This window comes from Phocoena phocoena, chromosome 9 (genome assembly GCF_963924675.1).
Source record: "Phocoena phocoena chromosome 9, mPhoPho1.1, whole genome shotgun sequence".
Taxonomy (NCBI): domain Eukaryota; kingdom Metazoa; phylum Chordata; class Mammalia; order Artiodactyla; family Phocoenidae; genus Phocoena; species Phocoena phocoena.
Window position 1 is genome coordinate 100,813,717 of NC_089227.1, and position 25,545 is coordinate 100,839,261.

The window sequence follows — 25,545 nt, forward strand, 5'->3', positions numbered from 1 at the left end:
TGGGTCCAGAGTGTCCGGTGGGTCTGGGGTTTCCGGCGTGTCTCCACCCACACACTCCCATCCCGCGGCTCAGTCTCCCTCCTTTCCTGGGTTGAACACTAGCCAAGGTGAGAATCAACCTTCCCTTCCCTGCAGCTCAGCTGCCCTCATCAAGCCCTGCTTTCTCGCCCATTGGTTGTAGGGATGAGTCTTTTTATACCCTTCTAAGGAAGCCCTCTGACTCAGATATTTTGCCTTAAATTGGGGGCGAATAACCCTCAGCTTTCCATTACTTTTCTCAGTTGCGTCCACAGCCTCAACCTCAGCCATTCTGATTCCGTGGTATTTGTGGTGACCGCTCCCTGCCCTCATCTCTCAAATGGGCCAACCAGAACACTCCTTTCCGCCAGGATTCCACCCCAGGTCACCACAGCAAAGTTTTAGTGAGGGCACTGCTTCATTAAGGGGCTATCAGAATGCTGCCTTTCCACCAGCAGTGGGTCCTCAGGGAAGTCAGCTAAGGGTGACCCAGCCCCTAAACCCCATTTTAGACCGTTTCCCAGGACCACTCCCACTACCAACTCTTGTAGTTCCAGTTCCCCAGAAAACGGACTCTGAGATTTGCGTGGAAGCACTTTATTGACGTGGGTTTGGCTTCCCAAAGTGAGGGAGATGGGTCAAGCAGAGGAAGAGGCTGGAGTGTGATGTGGTTGAGGGGCCCCTGCCAGCCCCGTGGGCCACTCTGGGCCGGAGGGGCCTTCAGAGTCATCCCAAAGTGAGACAAGAGGCTTCCACCCATCGACCAGTCTTTAAGCGTGAGTTCCCTCAGGGAGGGGGAACCTTGGGCAAAGCAGCTTGCCTCAGCCAAAGGTAATTCTGGGGCATGGACTTGGCTGTGAGCCTTTGGCAGTAGGGGGAGCAGGTGCCCACCTCTGCCTAAGGCATTGTATCCAGGTGTGTTCAGGTCTCTTTCTGGTGGCTTGAGGCCATGGAGCTGTTATGGCCACTGGGTTCTGTTGAGCAGTATGGGTTTCCTACATGAACAAGAGCAGTAAGAACCACGGTGGATATGCAAGCTTGTTCCTAGGGAAGGGCCAAGGTCAAAACTGTAGAAGCCAAATTCTTCCCTCGAGTCCGAGAAAGGGTAAAAGTGGGAGATGATGCTAAATGTTTGAATGCCAGGAAGTCACTTGGGATGAATTGGAGCGTGAGAAGGAAAACCCATGCCAGAGGGACCTGGACCCAGGAGGGACCTGGAGAGCATGAGGCTCGTTTCATTGATTACTTTTCCCAGGAGTTAGGACATCCGGGGACTTAAAGGGACAGGGATGGGAGCATCTATGTTCACTGTGTTTGCCAGTATTGATGCTGTTTGATTTATTTTCACATTTTGTTTTCATTTTCAATCTTTTTAAAAATCTTTGCTTTAAAAACGTTTGTCAAAGTAATACATATGTATAAAAAATAAAATAAAAACAAAATCTTAAAAGAAAGTCAGCAGGCCCTTCCCAATTCCCACACTGACCCCCACCCCAGTTCAACTCCCTGAAAGCAAGAGACTCTTTAATCTGTTTCTTAGGACGGTTACCTTCACATTTTAAATAATATTCTCAGACTTCTCTTTCTTGGTTTATCTATATTATACACCAACTTCATTCTTCTTACATGGCCTCTATATTTTTTAGCTTATTTTCCAATAAATCTATGTGACTTTTTTTTTTTTTTTTGGTTAATACAGTTATCAGTGGTTACATCTTCATCACTCTATCGATATCGTTCCCTAGTTTTTACCATCATAGAGATCATCTACCTGCACTTCCCCACCCCCAAATAATTCCTCAAATCTGATATTCTTTGGACCCATCTCCTTTGTGGGGTAGGGGTGCAGCGCCCGGAGCTCAACACCAGCTTCTGTTCCAATCTCTGCTGGTTGCACCCTAAGCCCACTTGACACCTGCCCTCTGAGACTGCTCTGCGTCTCTCCTGGGTTGAATCCACTACCCTGGGTCCTTGTACTCTTTGTTTATTCTTTGTGTTGCTGGCACTTACAATCCACACATAGTTGCCCAAAAAGGAAGGCAAGAAGTGTAATTTGTTTTTGAAAACATCTTTACTCAAGCTTTATTAAATTTTGACTAGATATAGAAATCTAGCTGGAATATCATTTGACAGAATTTTGAAGCCATTCCTCTGCAGTTTTTCAGAACCCAACGGTGCTGTTGAGAAATTTGATCTCATTCTGCTTCTCCTTCTCGTATATGTCACCTGTTTCTCCTGCCTCTGGAAGCTTCTAGGATCTTTTTACATCGATCACATTGGCCATCCTATGGGCCCTTTTAGTTCTGGGGAAAATGTTTGTATTATTTATTTGATGCTTTTCTCCTCTTTTCTCTGATCACCTTTTAGAACCCTTTGCACTAGTTGGATGTTATATCGATACTTCGTAGAATGAAATATCACATCTCTCGCTTTTTTCCTCTCTCATTTATCTGTGCTTCCAGAGTATTCCTTTCATGCTATTTAACAACCTTCTGATGATTTTTAATTTTAGCGATCATGCTTTAAGTTTCAGCAGCCTCTTTTTGTTCTCTAAGTGTTCCTTTTTCAAGCCTGCTTCTCTGGTTTCATAAATGTAATGTCTTCTTAGCTCTCTCTGAACAATCAAAATCAGTGTTTTGATGTTTCGAAAGCTCTCATTTGCTGTTCCCCTTTTCTGGTTCAATTTGTATTTTCTTTCTTTCTGAAGGCTTCCCTCAAGCACCTCAGCCAATCCTTGGCATCCGTACTAGTTTACTAGGGCAACCACAACAAAGTCCCTTAGACTGGGTGGCTTGGACGATAGACGTTTATTTTCTCACAATTCTGGAACCCAGAAGTACGAGGTCAAGGTGTCAGCAGGGTTGGTGTCTTTTGAAGCCTCTCTCCTTGGCTTGCAGACGGCCAGCTTCTCACTGTGTCCTCAAATGGCCTTTCCTCTGTGCCTGCACCCTTGGTGTTTCTTCCCCTTCTTATAAGGACACCAGTCCTGTCGGATCAGGGCCCACCCTAATGGCCTCATTTAAACTTCATTACTAAAGACCCCGTCTCCAAATACCGTCACGTTGGGAGTTAGAACTTCAACATATGAGTTTAGGGGGACACAATTCAGTCCACAACAGCATTCCATTCCAGCGGAAAAGAGAGACTGTAACACGCTGTCGGGAGCTTCTGGGTGTTGGGCTCACCCCCTCCCACAGGTGTCCTGTCTTCACAGTGACACGCGGGGAGTCGGCTGCTTTCTTGGGCACCCCATACGCTTCACTGTGAGGGGGGCTTTTCTCTAGGGCCTGTCTTCTCATCACAGAATAATTCTCCCCTCTCCTACCTCAGGTTGAGCAGCCTGGCTGCTGGGATCCTGTGCGTGAAGCGGGAAAGAGAGCCAGGTGACTCCCCTGACCTCAGCCTCAAGCTTCCTTCTGTGGAGGCTGAGCCTCTACAGTCCCATTTCTCCAGAGGAGAAATTGCCAGGCTCTTGTCTGACTTTTCTGTGCGGGGAGGGGTGTCCGGAGCCGACTGTCCTGCATGGAAGCGTGTGACCTTTTCCAAAGCCTCCCCTCGTGCCCCCTGACAAGCCTGGGCCTCCAAACCCTGAGCTGCCCTGGGGTCTGCTAGACGCGTATCTGTCTCAGAGTCCTCGCTCTGCCCACCTGGAGTTGTGACTCCCTCTGTCCTTCCAAGTCATGGTCACACGGCCAATCGTGTGTCTTCCAAACCTGTACTGAAATCGCCATGCATTTTTCAGTGGGAAACTGAAATCCCCCTTAGTTGTGGGAACTAAGATCCCACAACCCACGACCAAAATAAAAAGCATTAAGGACACAGTCCGAGCTCTTTATCCTCCTCCTGACGCCCTCCCACACAGAGGTTATCACTATCCTGTATTTTTCCTATATTTGTGTAGACCGTGCACACGCATGGTGTCTTCCCCTAACATTTGCTACCCTCAAGCGTATGCATAAACAATTGCACTGCTTTCCGTGTTTTCCAAATTTATATAGGTAACATCATACCCTACTTGTTTTTTGTGCAACATTATGTGTTTTAGATTTTACGATATTAATCCGTGTTGCTCCAGTAGGTTCATTTCCAACGCTGAATGAACAGCCTCAGTTTATCAGTTCTCCTGTTGAGGGAAACTAGAGTTGTATCTACTTTCTACCACAAACATGACTCCAGTACATGTTCTTGTACATGTCTCCTGGCGAGAGTCTCTTTGGGGTATATCTCTAGGGATGGAACTACTTCCACATTCCCTATGTATAGACTCAACCTGCAGAGATTGCAGAGCGGCTGTGCCATTTCACAGTCCCGTCAGGGGGGTCCGCACTTCTCACTGCCCACTTTCTTTCCACCATGGGGCAGTGCATGTTCTTACATTTCTAACAGTCTGATTAGTGTCAGATCAGCTTTTTAAAACAGAGACCTATGCCATCACTCCTAGATGCGTCGAGAAGGTGGAAGGGATGAGAAACCCTTCTTTCACATTGTTTGCTTTAGTTTTATCTCAGGAGTCTGGGTCAATGACTTGAAATGATAGTGTATGTTTTATAAGCACGTTATACATTTTCATGTTAAGCACGTTTCATGTATAAGCACGTTATACATTTCATGATATTTCATGAATATCAGTTTTAAGAGTTTTTTAAGGGATACACTTTCTCGTATCAAAGTATATGATAAGCGCTGATATCAAAATAATCCTGTTTTTAAAACACTGTAAATTGAATTTAAGCCAAGTCGATGATCTCTAAACCATCAAAATAGCTAATACAGCTTCTCTTAAATCCTTCTGGTTTAGGAAATGTTAAAATGGACCTTCAAAAATGCTAGGTTTACAATGAGAAATGTTATAATTCAATGTTTACTCTATGGATCCTTGACACTTGGGATCTGGACAGCCATCTTTAGTATTTATTTTCACCATAATCCTGTGAAGAATGAGGAGAAGAAGATCCAGGAGAAAGGAAATCCATTAATTTGGTCCCTTGGGAAGAAATTGCAAACTAAACGTGGCTCAGTGCAAATACCAAGACCGTATGTAACAGTCAAAAGGCCTAATGAAGATGAAACTACAGAACAGAAGTCATTTTTTAAACTAGGTAAGTATTTTGATTTCCTCTGTTATCCATTTTAAGGGGAAAATATACCATAAATTTAATAACTGGGAAGAGTGAGAGAATGTCCTTTTTTAGAGCAATTCAATTTTAAATTATGAAATATTTCTCATATATATTCATATATACCCATACACACACACACAGAGAAAATAATAAAACAGGCTTGTATGTATTTACCACCTAAATTTAACAATTTTTATGTAGTTTGCTGTATCTGTTTCAGATAGCTTTCTGTGTTTCAAAGAAATAAATTATAATAGGTACAGTAAAAACTTCACCCCAATTCTTCCTCCTCCTTAGATATCTTCCTCATTTCTTTTATGTATTTTCTTTAAGAAAAATACAGTATGTATTTTTAAAAATAAATTTATTTATTTAGGCTGCATTGGGTCTTTGTTGCTTGTTGCTGTGCTTCGGCTTTCTCTAGTTGTGGTGAGTGGGGGCTACTCTTCGTTGTGGTGTGCAGACTTCTCATTGCGGTGGCTTCTCTTGTTGCAGAGCACGAGCTTTAGGCACGCGGGCTTCAGTAGTTGTGCCACGTGGGCTCAGTAGTTATGGCACGTGGGCTGCAGTAGTTGTGGCTCACGGGCTCTAGAGTGCAGGCTCAGTAGTTGTGGCACACGGGCTTAGTTGCTCTGCGGCATGTGGGATCTTCCCGGACCAGGGCTTGAACCCGTGTCCGCTGCATTGGCAGGTGGATTCTTAACCACTGCGCCACCAGGGAAGACCCATAGTGTGTATTTTTAATATATTTGTAGCTGTTCTGGAATGAATTGCAATGCCACTATGGGTATTAACGTGTAAGTCTTTGTATAAACATATTTTGTTTCTCTCAGGTAAATACCTAGGTATGGGATGGATGGGTCATATGGTAGCTGTAGGCTTAACTGTAAAGAACATGACAAACCGGTTTCCAAAGGAAGGGTGCCATTTTATATTTCCTTCAGCAGTGGATGAGAATTCCATTTTCTCCAGGTTTGGCTAACACTTGACATGGTCAGATTTTTAGATTTTAACCATTCTAATGGGTGAGTAATGGTATCATTGTGGCCTTAATTTGCATTTCCCCACAACTAAGGATTTTGAACACCTTTTCATGTGCTTAATGGCCTCACGTACATCTCCTTTTGTTAAGTGTCTCTCCAAGTCATCTGTCCCTTTTTAAATTGGGATGTCTGTCTTCTGATTTCTACGACTTTTAAAATATATTCTGGTAGCAAATCCTTTGATTTGTGAGTTGCAAATATTTTGCACAAGTCTGTGCCTTGTCTTTTCATTCTCTTTTTTTTAATTGAGATATAATTGATATATATCATTGTATTCATTTTAGGTGTACAACACAATGATTTTTATCTATGTATATATTGCAAAATGGTTACCACAATAAATTTAATTCACATACATTATCACACATAGTTACCATTTTTTTTTCTTGTGATGATAACTTTTTTCTTTTTTTTCTTTTTTTACTGTTAATATACAATTTATTCTTATATTCCAAGAGGAGAATGTTTTCTAATTTCCACAGTTGAAAACAAGATTATTTATAATCACATAATTCACCATTATTATTCATGACATTTTCTTCGGAAAGGATAAAAGTTATCTCAGTACTTCAAGAGATAACTTAAGGTATACTGCCTTAGCAACTTGCAAGTATATAAAGCAGTGTGCTGACTAGAGTCACCATGCTGGGCATCTTCATTCTCCTCTGAGTGGTTTCATTCAAGAAGCAAGATTTTAAATTTCTGTGGTCAGTTTATCACATTTTCTTGTGTGGTTTATGTTTTTTATGTTTTATCTAAGAAATCTTTGCCTACCTCAAGTTCACAAATACCTCCTTCTATCGTTTTTTTTTATAGAAATTTAAAAATTTTAGGTTTTACATTAACTCCGTTTTGAATTAATTTCTGTGATGCTGTGAGGTAAGGATCATAGTTCATTTTTCCAGATGGATCCAACACCATTTGTTGAAAAACTTTCCTTTTGCCATCTTGGTCCCTTTATCAAAAATCAATTGGCCAGGGCTTCCCTGGTGGCACACTGGTTAAGAATCCGCCTGCCAATGCAGGGGACATACATTCGAACCCTGGTCCGGGAAGATCCCACATGCTGCGGAGCAATTAAGCCGTGAGCCACAACTACTGCGCCTGCGTGCCACAACTACTGAAGCCTGTGTGCCTAGAGCCCATGCTCCGCAAAAAGAGAAGCCACCGCAATGAGAAGTCCGCGCACCGCAACCAAGAGTAGCCCCCGCTCACCCCAACTAGAGAAAGCCCACGCACAGCAAAAAAGACCCAATGCAGCCTAAAATAAATAAATTTATTTTTAAAAAATCAATTGGCCATTTTTGTTGGATCTGCTTCTGAACTCTATTCTCATTCTTTTTAGAAATTGTTTTGGTTACTCTAGGTCTTTTGCTTGTCCATATATATTTTAGAAACAGCTTGTCAATTTCTACAAAAAAGCCTGCTGGTATTTTGAATGGAATTGCATTGAGTCTATAGATCAGTCTGGGGAGAATTAATATCTTAATAATATTGCTTTACCTGCATCCCACATATTTTAATTTTCATTTTTTAATTTTCATTTTCATTCCATTCTATGTATTTTTATATTCCCTTTGAGACTTTCTTCTTGGATTATTTGGAAATCGATTGTTTAATTTCCAAGTGTTTTGAATAATTTTCTGTCTTTCTATAATTGACATCCAGTTTGATTCCGCTGTAGTCACAAAATATACGCTATGATTTCGATTCTTTTAGTTTTTTTGAGGTTTGTTTTATGATCCAGGATATGGCCTATCTTGGTGAATGCTCCGTGGATACTTTGAAAAAAAATGTGTATTCCAGTATCGTTAGGGGAAGTGTTTTATGTATATGAAATCTCAGTCATATCTGGTTGGTTGATTGTATTGTTCAATTCTTATGTGTCCTTGCTGAGTTGTTAGCTAGTAGTTCTGACAACTGCTAAGAGTGGGTGTTGAAGAGCCCAATTATAATCGTGGGTCTGTCTGTTTCTCCTTTCAACCCTATGCGTTTTTGTTTCATGTATTTTGAGACTGTTTTTTGGTATGTTTCTATTTAGGATCATCATATATTACTGGTAGGCTGATCTTTTATCAGTATATACTGTCTCTCTTTGTCTTTAGTAATTTTCTTTGTTCTAAAGTCTATTTTATCTGATATTAATGTAGTTAGTCCTGCTTTTAAAATTATTTGCAAGATATATCTTTTTCTATCCTTTTACTTTCAATCCACCTACATCACATTGAGGGGAGTTTCTTGTAGACAGCATATTGTTCGAACATTTTTTTTTTTGCGGTACGCGGGCCCTCACTGTTGTGGCCTCTCTGGTTGCGGAGCACAGGCTCTGGACACGCAGGCTCAGCGGCCATGGCTCACGGGCGCAGCCGCTCCGCGGCACGTGGGATCCTCCCGGACCGGGGCACGAACCCGTGTCCCCTGCATCGGCAGGCGGACTCTCAACCACTGCACCACCAGGGAAGCCCAGAACATATTTTTTAATGCACTCTGACAATCTATGTCTTTAACTGATATATTTAGATCATTTGCATTTAATATTATTCATGTGTTAAGGTTTAAGTCAGCCATTTTATTATTTTTTTGTTTGCTTCTTCCATTTGTCATTCTTGTGTTCTCTTTTCTTACCTTATTGTGAGTTACCTGAACATGTTTCAGAATCCCATCTTGATTTACTTCCAGTATTCTTTTTCTTTGCGATACGCGGGCCTCTAACCGCCGTGGCCTCTCCCGTTGCGGAGCACAGGCTCCGGACGCGCAGGCTCAGCGGCCATGGCTCACGGGCCCAGCCGCTCCACGGCATGTGGGATCTTCCCGGACCGGGGCACGAACCCGTGTCCCCTGCATCGGCAGGCGGACTCTCAACCACTGCGCCACCAGGGAAGCCCTCCAGTGTTCTCTTAATGTATTGCTTTGTGTAGCTCTGTTCGTGGTTGCTCTAGGTATTAACATGATACATATGTAACTCACTGACGTCTCCTTGAATCAATGTTTTGCCACTTCCAGTAAAGCGTAAAAAGCAAAGTCCATTAGCATCCTCCATTTTAAAATGCGATCGTCTTCAGCATTTCCTCCGTGTACATGGAGCATCACATCAGATGGTGTTGTAGTGTCTGCTCCAATCACTGAATGAGACTTAAGAAACCCATGAGCACAGGCTAGTATATTTTTTACCCTTTTGGATGTTCTTTTTTCTTTTCTGAGGTTGCAACCCTTCATCTGCTATGATTTTCCTTTTTTGTTTACAGAACTTTCTTTTTCGATTCTTTGAGGGTGGGTTTGCTCGTCACAAATTCTTAGTGTTTCTTCATCTGAACGTATCTTTATTTTTCTCGTGATTCCCGAAGGATATTTTTGCTGACCTAGGCTTCGCTGATGATAGTTCTTTCTGTTCATTCAGCACTGGAAAATGTTTTCTCACTTCCTTCTGTCTTCCATGATTCAGACGAGAAATCCCCAGTCATTCAGATCTTTCCTCTGTGAGTGCCTCCTTTCCGTCTGCAGCTTTTGAGAGTTTTCTTTTGTCTGGAGTTTTCAGAAGCTTAATTATGATGTGGCATGGATTTCTTTGGTGTAGCCTACTTGGGAGTTTCCTCAGCCTCTTGAAGCTGTAGATGTCCATCTTTCACCAAATTCGTGAACTTTTCTACTATTATTTTTTAAGAGTACTTTTTCATTCCTCACTCTCCTATCCTTCTGAGACTCCACTAATATGAATATTAGCTCTTTTGTTGTTAGCTCACAGGTCCCTGAGACTCTCTTCATTTTTTTTTTTAGTCTATTTTCTCCATTGCTCAGAGTAGGTGGATTCTGTTATCAATATTCTACTTAATATTAAGCCCATCTAGCGAGTTTTTATTAGATTATTTTTACTTCTATAATTTCCATTTGGGTCTTTTTTATAACTTCTATTTCTTTACTGAGATTTCCCCTTTTTCTGTTTCTGAGCATTTTTATGATGGCTGCTTTAGGATCTGAGATCATTCTGACCTCTGATTCATCTTGGTATTGACATCTGTCAATTGTCTTTTCCTATTCAATTTGAGATCTCTCTGGTTCTTTGTACGACAAAAGATTTTTGATTGTATCCTGGGCATTTTGGACATTATGAAACTCTGGGTCCCGTTTAAGCTTCTTTGTTAGGCCGACCTCTGTTAAGATGCAGCACAAGGGCCAGGTGGGTGGGTGTGTTTGCTTCCTGCTGGGCCTGCCGACTCCACCCTGGCAACCGTGGAGAGTGGGCACTGCCACGCTGTGGATGGTGGAGGGGACGTTCAGCAGCCCCGGTGGGAAAATTGGGCGCTGACTTGCATGACATTGTTGTCTCTGAGTTCAGCTCCCCGGTGGGCCTCCCTGATGCCAGGGTCAGGAGATGGGGTAAGCAGAGTATCCACTATCCTGCTTTGCACAACCTGTTGCCATTGAGGGTGGAGGTTCAGCTCTCCCCAGACCCCCATGGATATGAGGGGCAGTGGGTACATGGCGCAGTGACTAGCCTCACCTTGCACCACCTCGTTAAGCCTTGTTGCTGCCAGGTGGGGCTGGAGGCTCAGCACGCCACTGACAAGACACTACCTTAGGGAGAACCAGAGCACCACCTGCTTCTACCAGGCAGGCTTCTGGAAGACCAGCTCCCTGCTCAGCCTACCCACACCAGACAGACAGGTAATCAGAACACTGCCTTCTTCTGCCAGGAAGGGGGATGGAAGGCTAGGTTATGCTCAGGGAAGAGGAGCACGGCCCCTTGTTTCCTTGGAGTAGAGGTGGATGCACTCCTTGCTCTCCCCACTGGAGCCAACAGGGGGCGGTGTGGTTCTCCCGTTGGTGCTTGACTGGACTAGAGTGGGTGCTCCCAGAGGGTTTCTGTGGTTAGTTGTCCTTTTTCCTGGCCCGGTGGCTGGAGGAACAGGCTTATCCTGGCGCTTGTTTTGTCTGTGCCCATTAGTGGTTCCACCTGCAGCCTTCGACAGCCCCCTGTCTGGGATTTACGGGAGGCAACAAAGAAATCAGGAGCCCACCGTGTCCTTGCCCCTGTCCTGAGGCTCCCAGGCAACCTGCCTCCTTACACTCGCCTTTCAGAGCCAAGGAGTTTTTAGGTGTAAGAAAGAGGACCGAGGGGAAATGGGGTCACTTTTTGATGGGAATCCTCTTTATATCCAGCATAGAATTTATACCAGTTTTGGAAAACACTCTTTGGGCATTGGAAAAGAAAGATTATTCTCTCAAACAGAGTTTTGGGAGAGGGGCTTCAGCTCCCATTCTCCCACCTTCCCTAAATCCCGCAATTAATATAATTTCACACGACAGTTGCAAATCATGATGGGACCAAGGAGGCTGAGCACTTCCTTCTCTGGAGAAACTGAATGACTCTAGAGTAGCTTGTTGTTCATACTTTGCTAAGGAATCTGCTTTGATTTCTGTGAATACTTTGATTTTAACCTTGTCATCTGGGAGTCGTTTCGGTTCCAGGAAAACGACTCTGACATGTTATAAAAGGAGTGAATTCAGGATATAGTTGTTATTGTCCTTTATCAACGTGATGGTAGTAAACCTATACTTATGTGACTAATACCTTTTCTTGCAGGTAAGGATTTTAACTATTCGGACCCAGAACTTATTCGTGGATATTTAAAATACGGATTTAATTCCATTATCAGTAAAAACTTGGGCAACTACAGAGATGTGCCAGACACCAGGAATAAAATGTATGTTCCTCCAGATATTTTTTTTACATATTACATAGTTTCAGATATACAACATAGTGATTTGATATTTGTATATGTTGCAAAATGATCATCACAGTAAGTCTAGTTAACATCGGTCCCTATACATAGATATCAAAATATTTTTTTCTTGTGATGAGAACTTTTAAGATCTTTCTTAGTAACTTTCAAATATGCAATACAGTATTATTAACTACAGTCACCATGCTATCCATTACATCCCTGTGACATTTATTTTATAACTGGAAGTTTGTACCTTTTGACCTCCTTCACCCGTTTCACCCACTCCCTGCCTCTGGTGACCACCAATCTGTTCTCTGTATCTTGAGCTTGTTTTTTTTTTTGCGGGGGGGGGGGGCGGATTGTGTTTTGTTTGTTTGAGATTCTGCATGTAAGTGAGAGCGTGTGGTATTTGTCTTTCTCTGACTTGTTTCACTAGCATAATTCTCTCAAGATCCATTCATGTTATTGCAAATGGCAAGATTTCCTCCTTTTTTATGGTTGAATTATATATATAGATATAGATGTAGATATATAACATATAGTATAGCTATATAGATATATATTACCTTTTCTTTATTCATCCACGCATGGACACTTAGGTTGCTCCCATGTCTTGGCTTGTAAATAATGCTGTAATGAACATGGGGGTGCATGTATCTTGTTGAGTTAGTGCTTTTGTTTTCTTCAGGTAAATACCCAGAATTGGAATTGCTGGATCATATGGCGTTTCTATTTTTAATTTTTTGAGGAACTTCCATACTGGTTTTCCATAATGGCTGCACCAATTTACATTCCTACCAGAGGCACGCAAGGGTTCCCTTTTCTCCACATCCTCACCAACTCTTGTTACTTCTTGTCTTTTTTTTTTTTTTTTTTTGCGGTACGCGGGCCTCTCACTGTTGTGGCCTCTCCCGTTGCGGAGCCCAGGCTCCGGACGCGCAGGCTCAGCGGCCATGGCTCACCGGCCCAGCCGCTCCGCGGCGTGTGGGATCTTCCCGGACTGGGGCACGAACCCGCATTCCCTGCATCGTCAGGCGGACTCTCAACCACTGCGCCACCAGGGAAGCCCACTTCTTGTCTTTTTGATAAGAGCCATTCAAACAGGTGTGAATTGATAGCTTATTGTGGTTTTGATTTGCGTTTCCCTGATGATTAGTGATGCTGAGCATCTTTTCATGTGCCTGTTGCCCATCTGTATGTCTTCTTTGGAAAAAATGTCTATTCAGATCCTCTGCCCATTTTTTAATCAGATTGGTTTGTTTTTTTCAATATTGAGTTGTATGAGTTCTTTACATATGTTAGGTATTAACCCCTTATCAGATATATGATTTGCAAATATTTTCTCCCATTCAATAGGTTGCCTTTTCATTTTGTTGAAGGTTTCCTTTGCTGTGCAGAAGCTTTATAGTTTGATGTAGTCCCACTTATTTATTTTTGCTTTTGTTGCCTTTGCTTTTGGTGTCAGATCCAAATAAATCAAGACTGATGTTAGGGAGCTTACTGCCTATCTTTTCTTCCAGTAGCTTTATGGTTTTAGATCTTATAGTCAGTTAATTCATTTCTAGTTAAGTTGAGGGTATGGTGTGAGACAGAGGTCCAGTTTCATTCTTTTGCATGCAGCTGTGCAGTTTTTCCAACACCATTTATTAAAGAGACTGTTCTTTCCCCATTGTATATTCTTGGCTCCTGTGTCATAAATTAATTGACCATATATGTGTGGGTGTATTTCTGGGCTTTCTACTCTGCTCCATTGATCTATGTGTCTTTTTATGCCAGTACCATACTGTTTTTATTACAATAGCTTTGTAATATAGTTTGAAATCAGGGAACATGAATCCTCCAGCTTTGTTCTTCTTTCTCAAGATTGCTTTGGCTATTTGGGGTCTTTTGTAATTCCACACAGATTCTAGGATTGTTTGTTCTATTTCTGTGAAAAATGCCATTGTAATTTTGATAGGGATTGCATCGAACCTATAGATTGCTTTAGGATATATTGACTTTTTTTTTTTTTTGCGGTACGCAGGCCTCTCACTGTTGTGGCCTCTCCCGTTGTGGAGCACAGGCTCCGGACGCGCAGGCTCAGCAGCCATGGCCCACGGGCTCAGCCGCTCTGTGGCATTTGGGATCCTCCTGGACTGGGGCACGAACCCGCGTCCCCTGCATCGGCAGACGGACTCTCAACCACTGCGCCACCAGGGAAGCCCTCCATTTCAGCTTTGCCTTACTTTAAAATTCATATTATTATTTTCACTGAACTAGAGAAATACTTGATACAAATCTTTGAAGAATAGATTTTTTGTTGATTGGTTTTCCAATTACATTTATTTCTCAACTTTTAAATTTTGAAATAATTTCAGACTTACAAAATTGTTGCAAAAATATTTCATAGAATTCCTGCCTAGCATTTTCTTAGATTTCCCAAATGTTAACATCGTCCATACCCTCAGAACCAGAAAAATAAACAAAACCAGCAAATTAACAATACAATACCATTAGCGAATGTACAGACGGTATTCAAGTTTTTACACTTAACCCACTAGTGTCCTCTCTCTGGAAGGATCTAACCCAGGACTACAGACTGTGTGCAGGGTTCCTACCCCCTGAGTTTCCTTTCATCTGAAACTGTTCCTAAGTCTTTACCTTCCACGACTGTGACAGTTGTAGAGATCTAACCAGTTATTTTGTAGAATGTGCCTCAATTTGAGTTTGATGTTTCCTTGTGATCAAATCCAGGTCATGCATTTTTGATAGGAATACCATGGAAGGAATATCATATGCTTCTCAGCACATTGTATTAAAAGGCACACGATGTCTCTTTGTCCCATTACTGGTGAAGTGACTTGGGTGAAGTTAATTTGATCACTTGATTAAAACGACTGTCAGATTTTCTGCACAGTAAAATTACCATTTATCCTCTTGTAATTAATAAAGGTGCAGATTTCTGTTAAATGTTAATTGTGAAAAACCTGGAAAATATAAAAAATCATAAAAGGGGAAAGTAAAAACACACACGATCCTAGGGATTTTTCTTCTGTCTTAATGCATAGGGTGTCACCTAACTATTTTCCCCCCACTTGACACAGAGAGATCATCACTGTCAGGATGTTAGTATATATCCTTCCAGAATTTATAGACACATACACATATTTATAAGTAGACAGTAAGCATACAATATAATCATATCATTTTTATGAAAATGGGCTTTACTTTTTATATTCTATAATGTGTTTTTTTTAACTTAACATATCGTGGAGAACTTTTTCAAAGCATCACACATAAAATTTGCCTCATTCATTTTAACAGTTGAGAGCAGTTATCCATTGTATAAATATACAGTTTCCCCATTAATAGAAATCCTGGTTGTTTTTAATCTTTCAACTTTTCAAAAATGATGTAATAAACACTCTTGTACACATATTTTTATGCCCTCATGGTAGTATATATGGAGTGAAGATTTCTGGAATGAGATTGCTCAGCCATAGGCTCATTTTTCTTCTCTAGAATTTTATATAAATAAAATTTACGCAGCCTAATTATTTTGAAATTTAGCCATGTTGTCGCAAGGAGTTCCTTTTTATTGCCGAGTAGCGCTCTACTGTACGGATGTACTACAATTTGTTTATCCATTCATCTGTTGATAGGACAGATTGTTTCCGGTTTTTGTCTATTACAAATAAAGTTGGTATGAATATTCTTAAGACAAGTTTTGCATAACAGATGTTCTTTTTTCTCTTACGTAAATATTTTGCAAGTGGAATGGCTAGATCTTAGGGTGTATGTTTAATTTTTAAAGAAACTGCCATTTTCCTAAAGTAGTTGTACTATCTTACATTCCCATCAGCAATGAATGAGATTTCCAATTCCTCCACATCTTTGCCAACACTTGGTATGGCCAGTATTTTGAATTTTAGCCATTCTAATAGGTGTGTAGTCAGATCTCATTGTGGTTTAATTGGCATTTTCGTGATGTCTAATGATGTTGAGATCTATTTATGTGTTTATTTGCTATCTGTGTGTCTTCTTTATTGAAGTTAAATTGTGCCCATTTTAAAATTGGATTGTTTTCTTATTATTGAGTTTTGAGAATTTTTTAGTATATTTTGGTATAAGATCTTTATCATATTGATGATTACATGTATTTTTTCCTAGTCTATGGCTTGTTTTTTTCATTCTCTTAACAGTGCCTTTGGAAAAGCAGAAGTTTTTAATTTTGATGGAGTTCAATTGTTTAATTTTATTCTTTTTTTTTTTTGCGGTACGCGGGCCTCTCACTGCCGTGGCCTCTCCCGTTGGAGAGCACAAGCTCTGGACCCGCAGGCTCAGCAACCATGGCTCACGGGCCCAGCCGCTCCGTGCCATGTGGGATCTTCCCAGACCAGGGCACAAACCCGTGTCCCCTGCATCGGCAGGCAGACTCTCAACCACTGCGCCACCAGGGAAGCCCTATTTTTTTTTTTTTTTTTTTTTTTGCGATACGCGGGCCTCTCACTGTTGTGGCCTCTCCCGTTGCGGAGCACAGGCTCCGGACGCGCAGGCTCGGCGGCCATGGCTCACGGGCCCAGCTGCTCTGCAGTACGTGGGATCTTCCCAGACCGGGGCACGAACCCGTGTCCCCTGCATCGGCAGGCGGACTCTCAACCACTGCACCACCAGGGAAGCCCCCTATTCTATTTTTTAATTTACTTTTACCTAGCCCAAGATCACAAAGATTTCTCTATTGGATTTTCTATGTAGATGGGCATGACCTATGCACTTTTACTTCTTCCTTTCTAGTCTGTGTGCTTTTCTTTTTCTTATTGCACTGGCTAAAACCTCTAATACAATGTTGAACAGAAGAGGTGAAATTGGGCAGCCTTGCTGTGCTCTTGCTCTTAACACTCAGCTTTTCATCAGTGAGTAGGATGTTATCTTTAGGTTTTTCATAGATGTTCTTTTTCAGGTTTAGGAAGTTCCCTTCTATTCCTAGTTTGCTGAGAATTGTTTCACCAGGCGGCTGTTGAATTGTGTCACATCCTTTTCTGTGTATTGAGATGTGTGTATCTTTAGTTTGTGAAGATGGTAAATTATGTTGATTTTCTAATGTTAAATAGAGGTTATATTTATGGGCTATTCCCCACTTGGTCATGATGCGTTATCCTTTTTATATATTATTGAATTTGATTTGCTGAAATTTTGTTTGGAATTTTATATCAGTGTTCGTGAGGGCTATGAATTTGTATTTGTCCTGACTGTCCTTGTCTGGTTTTGTTATAGAGTAATGTCGGCCTTGTAGAATGAATTGTGAATTATTCTTTTAGGATTTAATTTTTTTTATTTTTGGCTTCGTTGGGTCTTCGTTGCTGCACGTGGGCTTTCTCTAGTTGTGGTGAGCAGGGGCTACTCTTCGTTGCGGTGCGCAGGCTTCTCATTGCCGTGGCTTCTTTTGTTGCGGCGCACGGACTCTAGGTGCGTGGGCTTCAGTAGTTGCGGCCCACGGGCTCAGTAGTTGTGGCTCACGGGCTCTAGAGCACAGGCTCGGTAGTTGTGGCATACGGGCTTAGTTGCTCTGCGGCATGTGGGATCTTCCCGGACCAGGGCTCAAGCCCACGTCCCCTGCATTGGCAGGCGGATTCTCAACCACTACGCCACCAGGGAAGCCCCTATCAATTAATTTTAGAGAAACCCATACACATCAGGCTTCTCTTAGGGGTGTAACCACGTGTGACGTGGTTTCAGCCTCCTTCGATATCATTGTCCTGTTCCTCCGAAGGGACTCAGTTTATAGTTTTCTGAAAATGACATACCCAGGACTGAATGTGATCCTAGAGATTGAGCCTGAGTTCACCCTGGACCACCGTTTCTCTCTAGTTGGGGGCATCCTCTCTGTCTCTGTGTCTCATCTACTTGCTCTTTGGTCACACAGTGATCCTACTGGAATGCAAGCCTTTTAATCCTATCTGTTTCTGTGAGGCGACATTTTCCCACCTGACGTTTTAGGTCACATGCAGCCCACAGCACTCGCCCCCTTTTCCCATCCTCTCAGGTCTTTTCTTGGTTCTGTCATCTCATATTCTCATTCCTTGAAGCACGAGTCCATTTCCACCCGGTAAGCATGCCTTCTATATCTTCATCTACTCTTGGATAAAAATGTTAACCAGCACAAGGTCTTCTTCTTTCATGGTGACATCAATCCATAAATATCCTGAAAGTCTGTCCAGGATCCCTGCGGGGCTGCCTGCCCAGCACGTCCTTCCCTGGGGTTTCGTACCCACTGCCCCCTTTTCACACGGCGGCAGTGCATAGAGTGACTTTCTACTTTGACCCCACTATCTGGCCATGATGGGTACCTAAGCCAAACTGAGCCAGTGAATCCTGTCCTGTGAATTTTGGGGAAGGGGGAAGTCTTAGCAGTTTCTCCTTGGATGCTGGACTGTAGGACATGCTGACGTCAGCCGCATTTCCCACTCTATGGGGTAAAGGAGGGAAAATAAGACAGGTTGCAGAGAGAGAATAAGAGTCATGTAATGAGCCTTGTAGAATACTGACTGCAAGGCACTGACCTGAGCATTTTACATGTATTAATTCATTGAAACTTCACAGCCTATGAGGTAGGTTGATGTAGTTATTGTTATCATTATAATTATTCCCAGATGTAAAGACAAGAGCAGAAATGGAGCATGTCCAGGTGGCTTTCAAGCCTCTGGTTAGAATTGCTCTTGGAGGCTCCAGGTTCCTGCCTGTTGGCTAGGTCCTGTGGGACATTTGGGTCCTTCTACAGTGAATCTCTTTCTTACGCTTAAGCTAGTGCCAGTGGGTTTGTCATTTACTACCAAAATATTTCAAAATACAACCAAATAATATAGCAATCCAAACAATACTTAACAGCTAAAAATTAATATTACTAGAATTCAGGGTCTATTCTTCTCTCAAGTGCACAAAAAAATAGTAAAACATTTTTTGTCAAAGCCTTGGAAGAAATCTAATTACACCATATCCGTTACATTTCTTTGTTGCAACAGACTACACAAATGTAAGAACAACACATAGGTTTTCTTTGAAGATAGAACAGTAAAGTTAATTTGAACCTTTCAGTGCGTATAAGCTTATTAATTCATTCTTATGATAGAAACTAAAATATAGGAATAATTTGTGTTAATACTATGTTCAAAACAGAACTAATATTATCAAAGCAGAGTCTCAGGGAAAAGCAATTATTACTGGCATTAAGAAGGGAGGAATGATTTAGAAAATATTAGAACAACATAAGAAGTTTAAAGAAATTTTTGTGTCTTACGTTTTGTATTTTAAATGTACTGTCACCTTATTATCATAATCATTGATTAAAGGAATAAAGAGGAAAAAATACGAATAAGGAAAGGTGTTTGAATGAGTCCTCAAAACATCTAAGGCTTTTAGATGAATCATTTTTTTCCTCTTGCTTGTGCCTGCAGGTGTCATAAAAAACGGTACCCATCGAACCTACCTACTGCCAGCATTGTCATTTGTTTCCACAATGAAGAATTTAATGCCTTGCTTCGGACAGTGTCCAGTGTCATGACTCTCACTCCACGGCATATCCTTGAAGAAATCATTTTGGTAGATGACATGAGTGAATTTGGTAAGACAGGACGCTAATCATCTATCTAATCTACTTTGAAGGCAGCACTATCTCTGGTACTTGAGTTATTTTATACAAAGAACATTTTTCAGTGGGTTTTGAGGCAGGCACTTCGGTGCACTCATGGCGATGTGAGAGCTGGTCCCTGTCCTTATGGAGTTGGGCTAATGGAATGGTTAGTGCTTCCATGAGACAAATGTAGGGGCAAGCTGGTCTTTAGAGGTCATCCATGATGTTCAAGAAATGATATCTAGCAAACTATTACATATAGGATAGATAAACAACAAGGTCCTACTGTACAGCACAGAAAACTATGTTCAATATCCTGTGATAAACCATAATGGAAAAGAATATGTATACGTATAACTGAATCACTTTGCTGTACAGTAGAAATTAACACAACAGTGTAAATCAACTATACTTCAATAAAGTAAATTTCTTTTTAAAGTGCTGTCTGAACTGAGGTCTGAAGGCTGAGTTGGGCTTATATCGATGGAAAGGAAGGAAAAAGTATTTTAGGCAGAGGAAATGGCATTATAAAGGCCCAGAGGCAAGAGAAAACATAGCGAGTTTGGAATAGTTCTGTATTTGATGTAGATTATGTATGAGTATAGTGTTAGGAGGGAGGGGGTAGGCCTGAAACCAGAAACGTAAAAAGGCAGCCCCTCTTGAAGGCATTGTTTGAATTTTATTTGGAGAAAATGGGGAACCATTCCAAGGCTTAATGCAGGGAAATGACACCATCCACGTACTTTACATGAAAGAATTCTAATCATGCCAACTACACTTAATGGCTTATTCCACCATGTTCACTGGTTTTAAAGAACTATGACACTAGAACAAAATCTGATTAACTCCATTTAGCATTTGAGATTAGCTGTCTATTTTACAACTTAGTTACAAACCTCAGGCAAGCCAAGAGGGCCCAGATTAAGGATAAGCTCTTTGAAGTCTGCAGGTTCCCTGTGAGGTGCATTTCTCATGGAAGCAATGTATCTGTATTGGATAAGTTTTCTACCTAACAGTTTACCTAATCCACCGTGAATCTGACCCACTATGGGCCGGGACAGAAAAAGAGGAGGAGAAACAGGAGGAAGAGGAACAGGCAGAGGAAGGAAAGAAGGTGTCCCGGGAGGTTCACCTCGGAGAAATAACTAGATGCGTCAACTCAGAAGTGAAAGGGAACTCAAGCTAATGTCAGCTACGTTTAGGAGTTCCACTCATTGGCCAGGCACTATCACATATGACATTATTTGTGTGAGAGCCACGCAGATCAGAGGGGTCCAGTACTGTTTATTTCTGGTCTTGTGCCTAGGAGGGGATGTGGAGGGACGGCCGGCTTCCTTATCTGACCGGTACCCTGAGCAGCACATCTGGCCACGTGTGGGGCAGGAAGGCCCCAGTAAAGCCATGAGCAGGGAGCCGGGTGGGATCTTTGCTGGACTGTGGAGTTCTAACTTCTCACCCAGAAGGACAAGGATCCTGCCATGGAGATGCAATTCCAGGATGACCAGGGAGCCTCCCACAGCCTTTCAGATCTATGCCAGGAGTTCAGAGACATACTTGGTGGCTTCCTCAGATGTTCTTTAGGCATTAGAGGACTCACTGCTGATGGCTGAGGGATGGTTGGACTGCTGGACCGGACACTCTGCTTCTCCTCCTGGATCCACGGTCACCTGGTTGGTGGTCATTTCACCCACCCCACCAAGGAGCTTAGTCTTGGACGCACACAGAACCTCAAACAGGAAATGGGGTGTTCTCTGTCCTGATGAAGCTCAGGATTGATGTACCCCTGCTTTAATCCACAGCGATTTCATGTGGGCTCTAGGAGAACTTTCTTCAACTGTAGCTAGTCTTTTCTAGCTCATAGCAGGTGGTACTGCTGATGGAGTTCCTCGGCTTGGGATAGCAGGGGTCAGAGGCCCAGACACCTGCCCCCATTGAGTTAGTTACATGAGAGGCATGTCCAGAGCTGACCTGCTACTGTCCACCTTTCTCATAGTCCTGGTACCTCTCGACTACAAGCCAACGACATGACCATCTTCTGAAGGACCCGAACCCTCCACTTCATGGCAGCAGTGACCACTGCCAGAACGGCATCATTTACTCCTAGGTCTGCCACACAGAGTTCCTCTGGGTCCCGGATGTTGGGAGGGGTTTGCAGACATCTGAGCTGAGACGCTGCCCCTGCCCTGCAAGCAAAGCTGTGCGGCCTGCAGTCTGCCTCTGAGCAGGGCCCTGGCACTCTCCTTAAAGACAAGGAAAGAGATCCCTCCTTCTGACGAGACTACAGTGACCTGCTTCTGTTGCGCCCCAGCCTCCTGATCCAGATTCCTAGGACTTAGGAGTTTAAACCTCTGAGGCATCTGTATCCATCTCACCAGAGACTTCATATTAACCTCCAGGTATTGAGTGACCGTTAGGTACCAGGCTCTGTGCTCGTTCGTGGATTTCTTCCTCTCACTGCAGACCTGCAGGGAATATGGTACGTCTGCCTTCTCACAGATGAGGAAACTGAGACTCGAGTGGTGTGATAACCTGCCTGGGAAGTATTACAGAGTTAAGAGGACGATTGTTAATAATAAAGTCAAATTGCCCCAAGGAGTCATAACTCATGCCTTTTCTATTAAAATTTTAATAGTGATTTATTAAAATAGAGGTATTTCACTAGAAACGCAGAAGGATGTCTGCAGTTGATTTCAATGCTGAATCTCTTTTTGTTCACGTTTTGTTCACATTTTATGCATGTTCGTCTGATAAAATTTTCTTTTAAGGTTAGCACGTCTGTGGAATAGCATAGTTTTTAGGAATCAATCAAAATTGTGGGAGATTGGTTTAATTTCTGTACTTATGGTTTACAATTGTCAAGTGTTGACTTTTTTTCCAGATGATTTGAAAGAGCAACTAGACTATCACCTGGAAATTTTTCGGGGAAAGATTAAATTAATAAGAAACGAAAAGAGAGAGGGGCTGATTCGAGCAAGGCTGATTGGAGCATCACGTGCTTCAGGTATGAACGTGTCGTTGGGAACATGACCCTGTGTCTGCGTCACAGAGATCTTCCTGTCTGTATGGAAATCATCCTCATGGAGACCCTCCGTGTCTCCATATATTTCAGCCATATGAGTCTTTAATCTTCTGTTGACTCTGAAAAGATTCTGCTTCAAAATGTTGCTTCGTTATTTCAAATAGAGGATATTCTTTTGCAGGGGTCATAATGTCAGCCTCCTGTCGCAGGATGAGTTCCCCCAGGTACAAACTCTGGGATGGAGTTTTAAATACACGCAGGGAACCCACTGGGGCGCTCTTGGGAACCACGTAAGGGGAGCGGAAAGCAAGAATTCATGGGGAGAGTGGGGCTGTGATGCAGCTGCCGACCCATGGGGAACGCTGAAGCTAGGAGGGTGTCGGTTCAGGGCCTCTGGCAAGCAGAAGCCAAGACGAAATGGGAGGCGTGTGTACGGAGAAATGTCTGTGAAGGATAAAGGGGAGAGGGAAAAGCGTGGACCAGAAGCTTCTGGCCTGACACCTGTGGAAAGAGAGGCAGGGAAAGAAAGGAAAGTTGCAAGCCCTTCAGTCTGCTGCGTGGCTCCCAGAAAGGCTCCCAGGGGCTGGTGGGGAGCCCCAGGGCAAAGACCGCCCATTGGAGGAGTCCTGCATGGGTGCCCCAGTGGCCCAGCTCTTGTTCGTCCCCCGCCTGTGCCCCCCCACCTCAGTGTGCTTAGTGATTGGCTGGGAGCCCCCTGGGAGGGCATGGCCTTGGTGTGTATACTGCAGAAGATCCCAAAGCTTTGGAAGCTGTCAACCCCACTCCTCGTGGCAGGTTCTCTTGAAGGGAGGTCTGAGCAGCACACTCAGGAGCGGTGCAGAGAGGTCCCACCTGGCCCAGGTAAGGGGACCAGACGGGGACGAGGACACCCTCTGCCCCCCAGGGAGGGGGCATCACTTTGGACCAGGCAACCACATCCTCGCCAAGGGCAGTTCCTGGGGAGTGGACTGAGTCCCGAGGGGAATCCGAGCATTCTGACTTTCAAGCTTCCTGGAAACCCGAATGGTCAGAGGGCTGTGTGCAGAATATTAAACTAGGACAAAAGGCGATGGGTAATGTTTAAGGGTCTTTCCTCAGGCCGTGTGGCAGTCTGAGGAAATGTCTCTGTTCTTGAGCAAGGCTATTTCCTTACTGAGTAGAAGGCCAAAGCAAGATCTGATTCTTTTTTTCTATGTTGGCCTGATTGAGACCTTCTCTTATTTAACTACACAGATAATATGTATTAATTGTCCAAAACGCAATATAAACCACTAAAACTGCATGGCATGTATCTTTTCAGAACTTTGGCTTTATGCATTAATATACATATGTGTGTATGTATGTACACACATGTGCACACACACATAGATTTAAGGATTTTTAAATATGTGGAATCGTACTATCTCTATTGTTCTGAGACTTACTCTTTTAATTTCAATTTAATGTTTTGGAACTTTTCCCATGACAATACTTGAGACTTACCTCAATTTTTTTTTTTTACTGCATTGTATGGTATTCCATATGGATTCCATAATGGATTGCCATAATTTGTTTAGCCATTTGTCATTTGGTGATCTTTACTTTTTACTATTTTACTCAAAAGACAAGTTGTACCGGCAATTCTTGTACATATACCTTTGTGGAAATGAATGCTTACACCTCTGGGATACATTGCTAAAAGTGGAACTGCTGGGCAAAAGGGAATTCTTATTTTAAATTCTGATGGATACTGCCAAATTGTCCTTCAAAAGACGGCACCAGCTCACAGTTCCATCACAGGGTGTAAGAGGGCCCTCTCCCTGGAGCCTAGCCCACACTGGATTATTTGTTACCAATCATTCTAGTGTTTGCCAAATTTGGTCAAAAAACGGTATCCTTTATTTTCTTGGCATTTCCTCGATTACTAGCAGCGTGGAGTGTTTTTTCATATTATTGTAGATTTTTTATAGATTTTTCTGTGAATTTGGTCTGTTCCTATCCTTTGTCAATTGTTTGATTGGGTTGTCCGTTTGTTACTGATTCGGAGGTGCCTTTATAATAACGAATCCTGTATTATATACACTGAGAATATCACTCCCCAGTCTGTGGCTGACCTTCCATCTTTGTGGATAGTGTCTTATGTTGAACGGAAGTTCACAAAAAAACCCACTTCCTCTTGGTGGACACAGAGCTACCCTGGGCTTTCCTGACTTCCTTTCAGTAGGAATGGCCTTGTGACTATATTTCAACCACATTTCCTGACCAAGGCTTGTAGGAAGTTGGTTTATCTGCCTCCACACTTTATTCCCCCTTCTGGCTGACTAGGGTGGAGCTGACTGCAGTGACTTTGAAGGTCATGGGTTGAAGATGGAAGAGATCCCATCAGCTTGTGTTCCTGAGTTGACCCCATGGAGGAGAGCTTCCTCTCAATCAGGAACCTGCCTTGGACTACTAAATGAGTAGAAATAAACTTTGACTGCATTTGAGCCATTACAAATTTTGGAGTTTTATTATACTAGCAACTAGCTTTAACTTAATAAAACAATCAGGACTTCCCTGGTGGCACAGTGGTTAAGAATCCGCCTGCCAATGCAGCGAACACAGGTTCGAGCCCTGGTCCAGGAAGATCCCACATTCCACGGAGCAGCTAAGCCCATGCGCCGCAACTACTGAAGCCCACGTGCCTAGAGCCCGTGCTCCACAACAAGAGAAGGCACTGCAATGAGAAGCCCGGACACCTCAACGAAGAGTAGCCCCCGCTCGCCGCAACTAGAGAAAGCCCTCGTGCAGCAACGAAGACACAATGCAGGCAAAAAAAAAAATCAGATGTATCAATATTTTTCTTTATGATTTTTGTGTCTTGTTTAAGAGATTCTTCCTTATTCCATGATCATGACGATATTCTACATTTTTTTAAATTTTGCTTTTTTACATTATATTATTAATCTACCTAGAATTGATTGTTCTGGGAATGGTGTAAGGTAAGCGTCTAACGTCATTTATCCTTTATGGCTAACCAGTTGTCTCCATGCCATTC

At 42.7% G+C, this 25,545-nt stretch overlaps 1 protein-coding gene across 1 annotated transcript in view; it reads left to right on the top strand.

Moving 5' to 3' along the window:
• The first annotated feature begins 4,855 nt into the window (after positions 1-4,855).
• Positions 4,856-25,545, top strand: part of GALNTL5 (polypeptide N-acetylgalactosaminyltransferase like 5) — a 68,247-nt gene continuing 47,557 nt past the window's right edge. Inside the window, exons 1-4 of the mRNA XM_065883764.1 lie at positions 4,856-5,117; positions 11,763-11,883; positions 19,335-19,501; positions 22,389-22,511. Of these exons, the coding sequence (XP_065739836.1) occupies positions 4,856-5,117; positions 11,763-11,883; positions 19,335-19,501; positions 22,389-22,511 (673 nt within the window). The remainder of the gene's footprint in view (positions 5,118-11,762; positions 11,884-19,334; positions 19,502-22,388; positions 22,512-25,545) is intronic.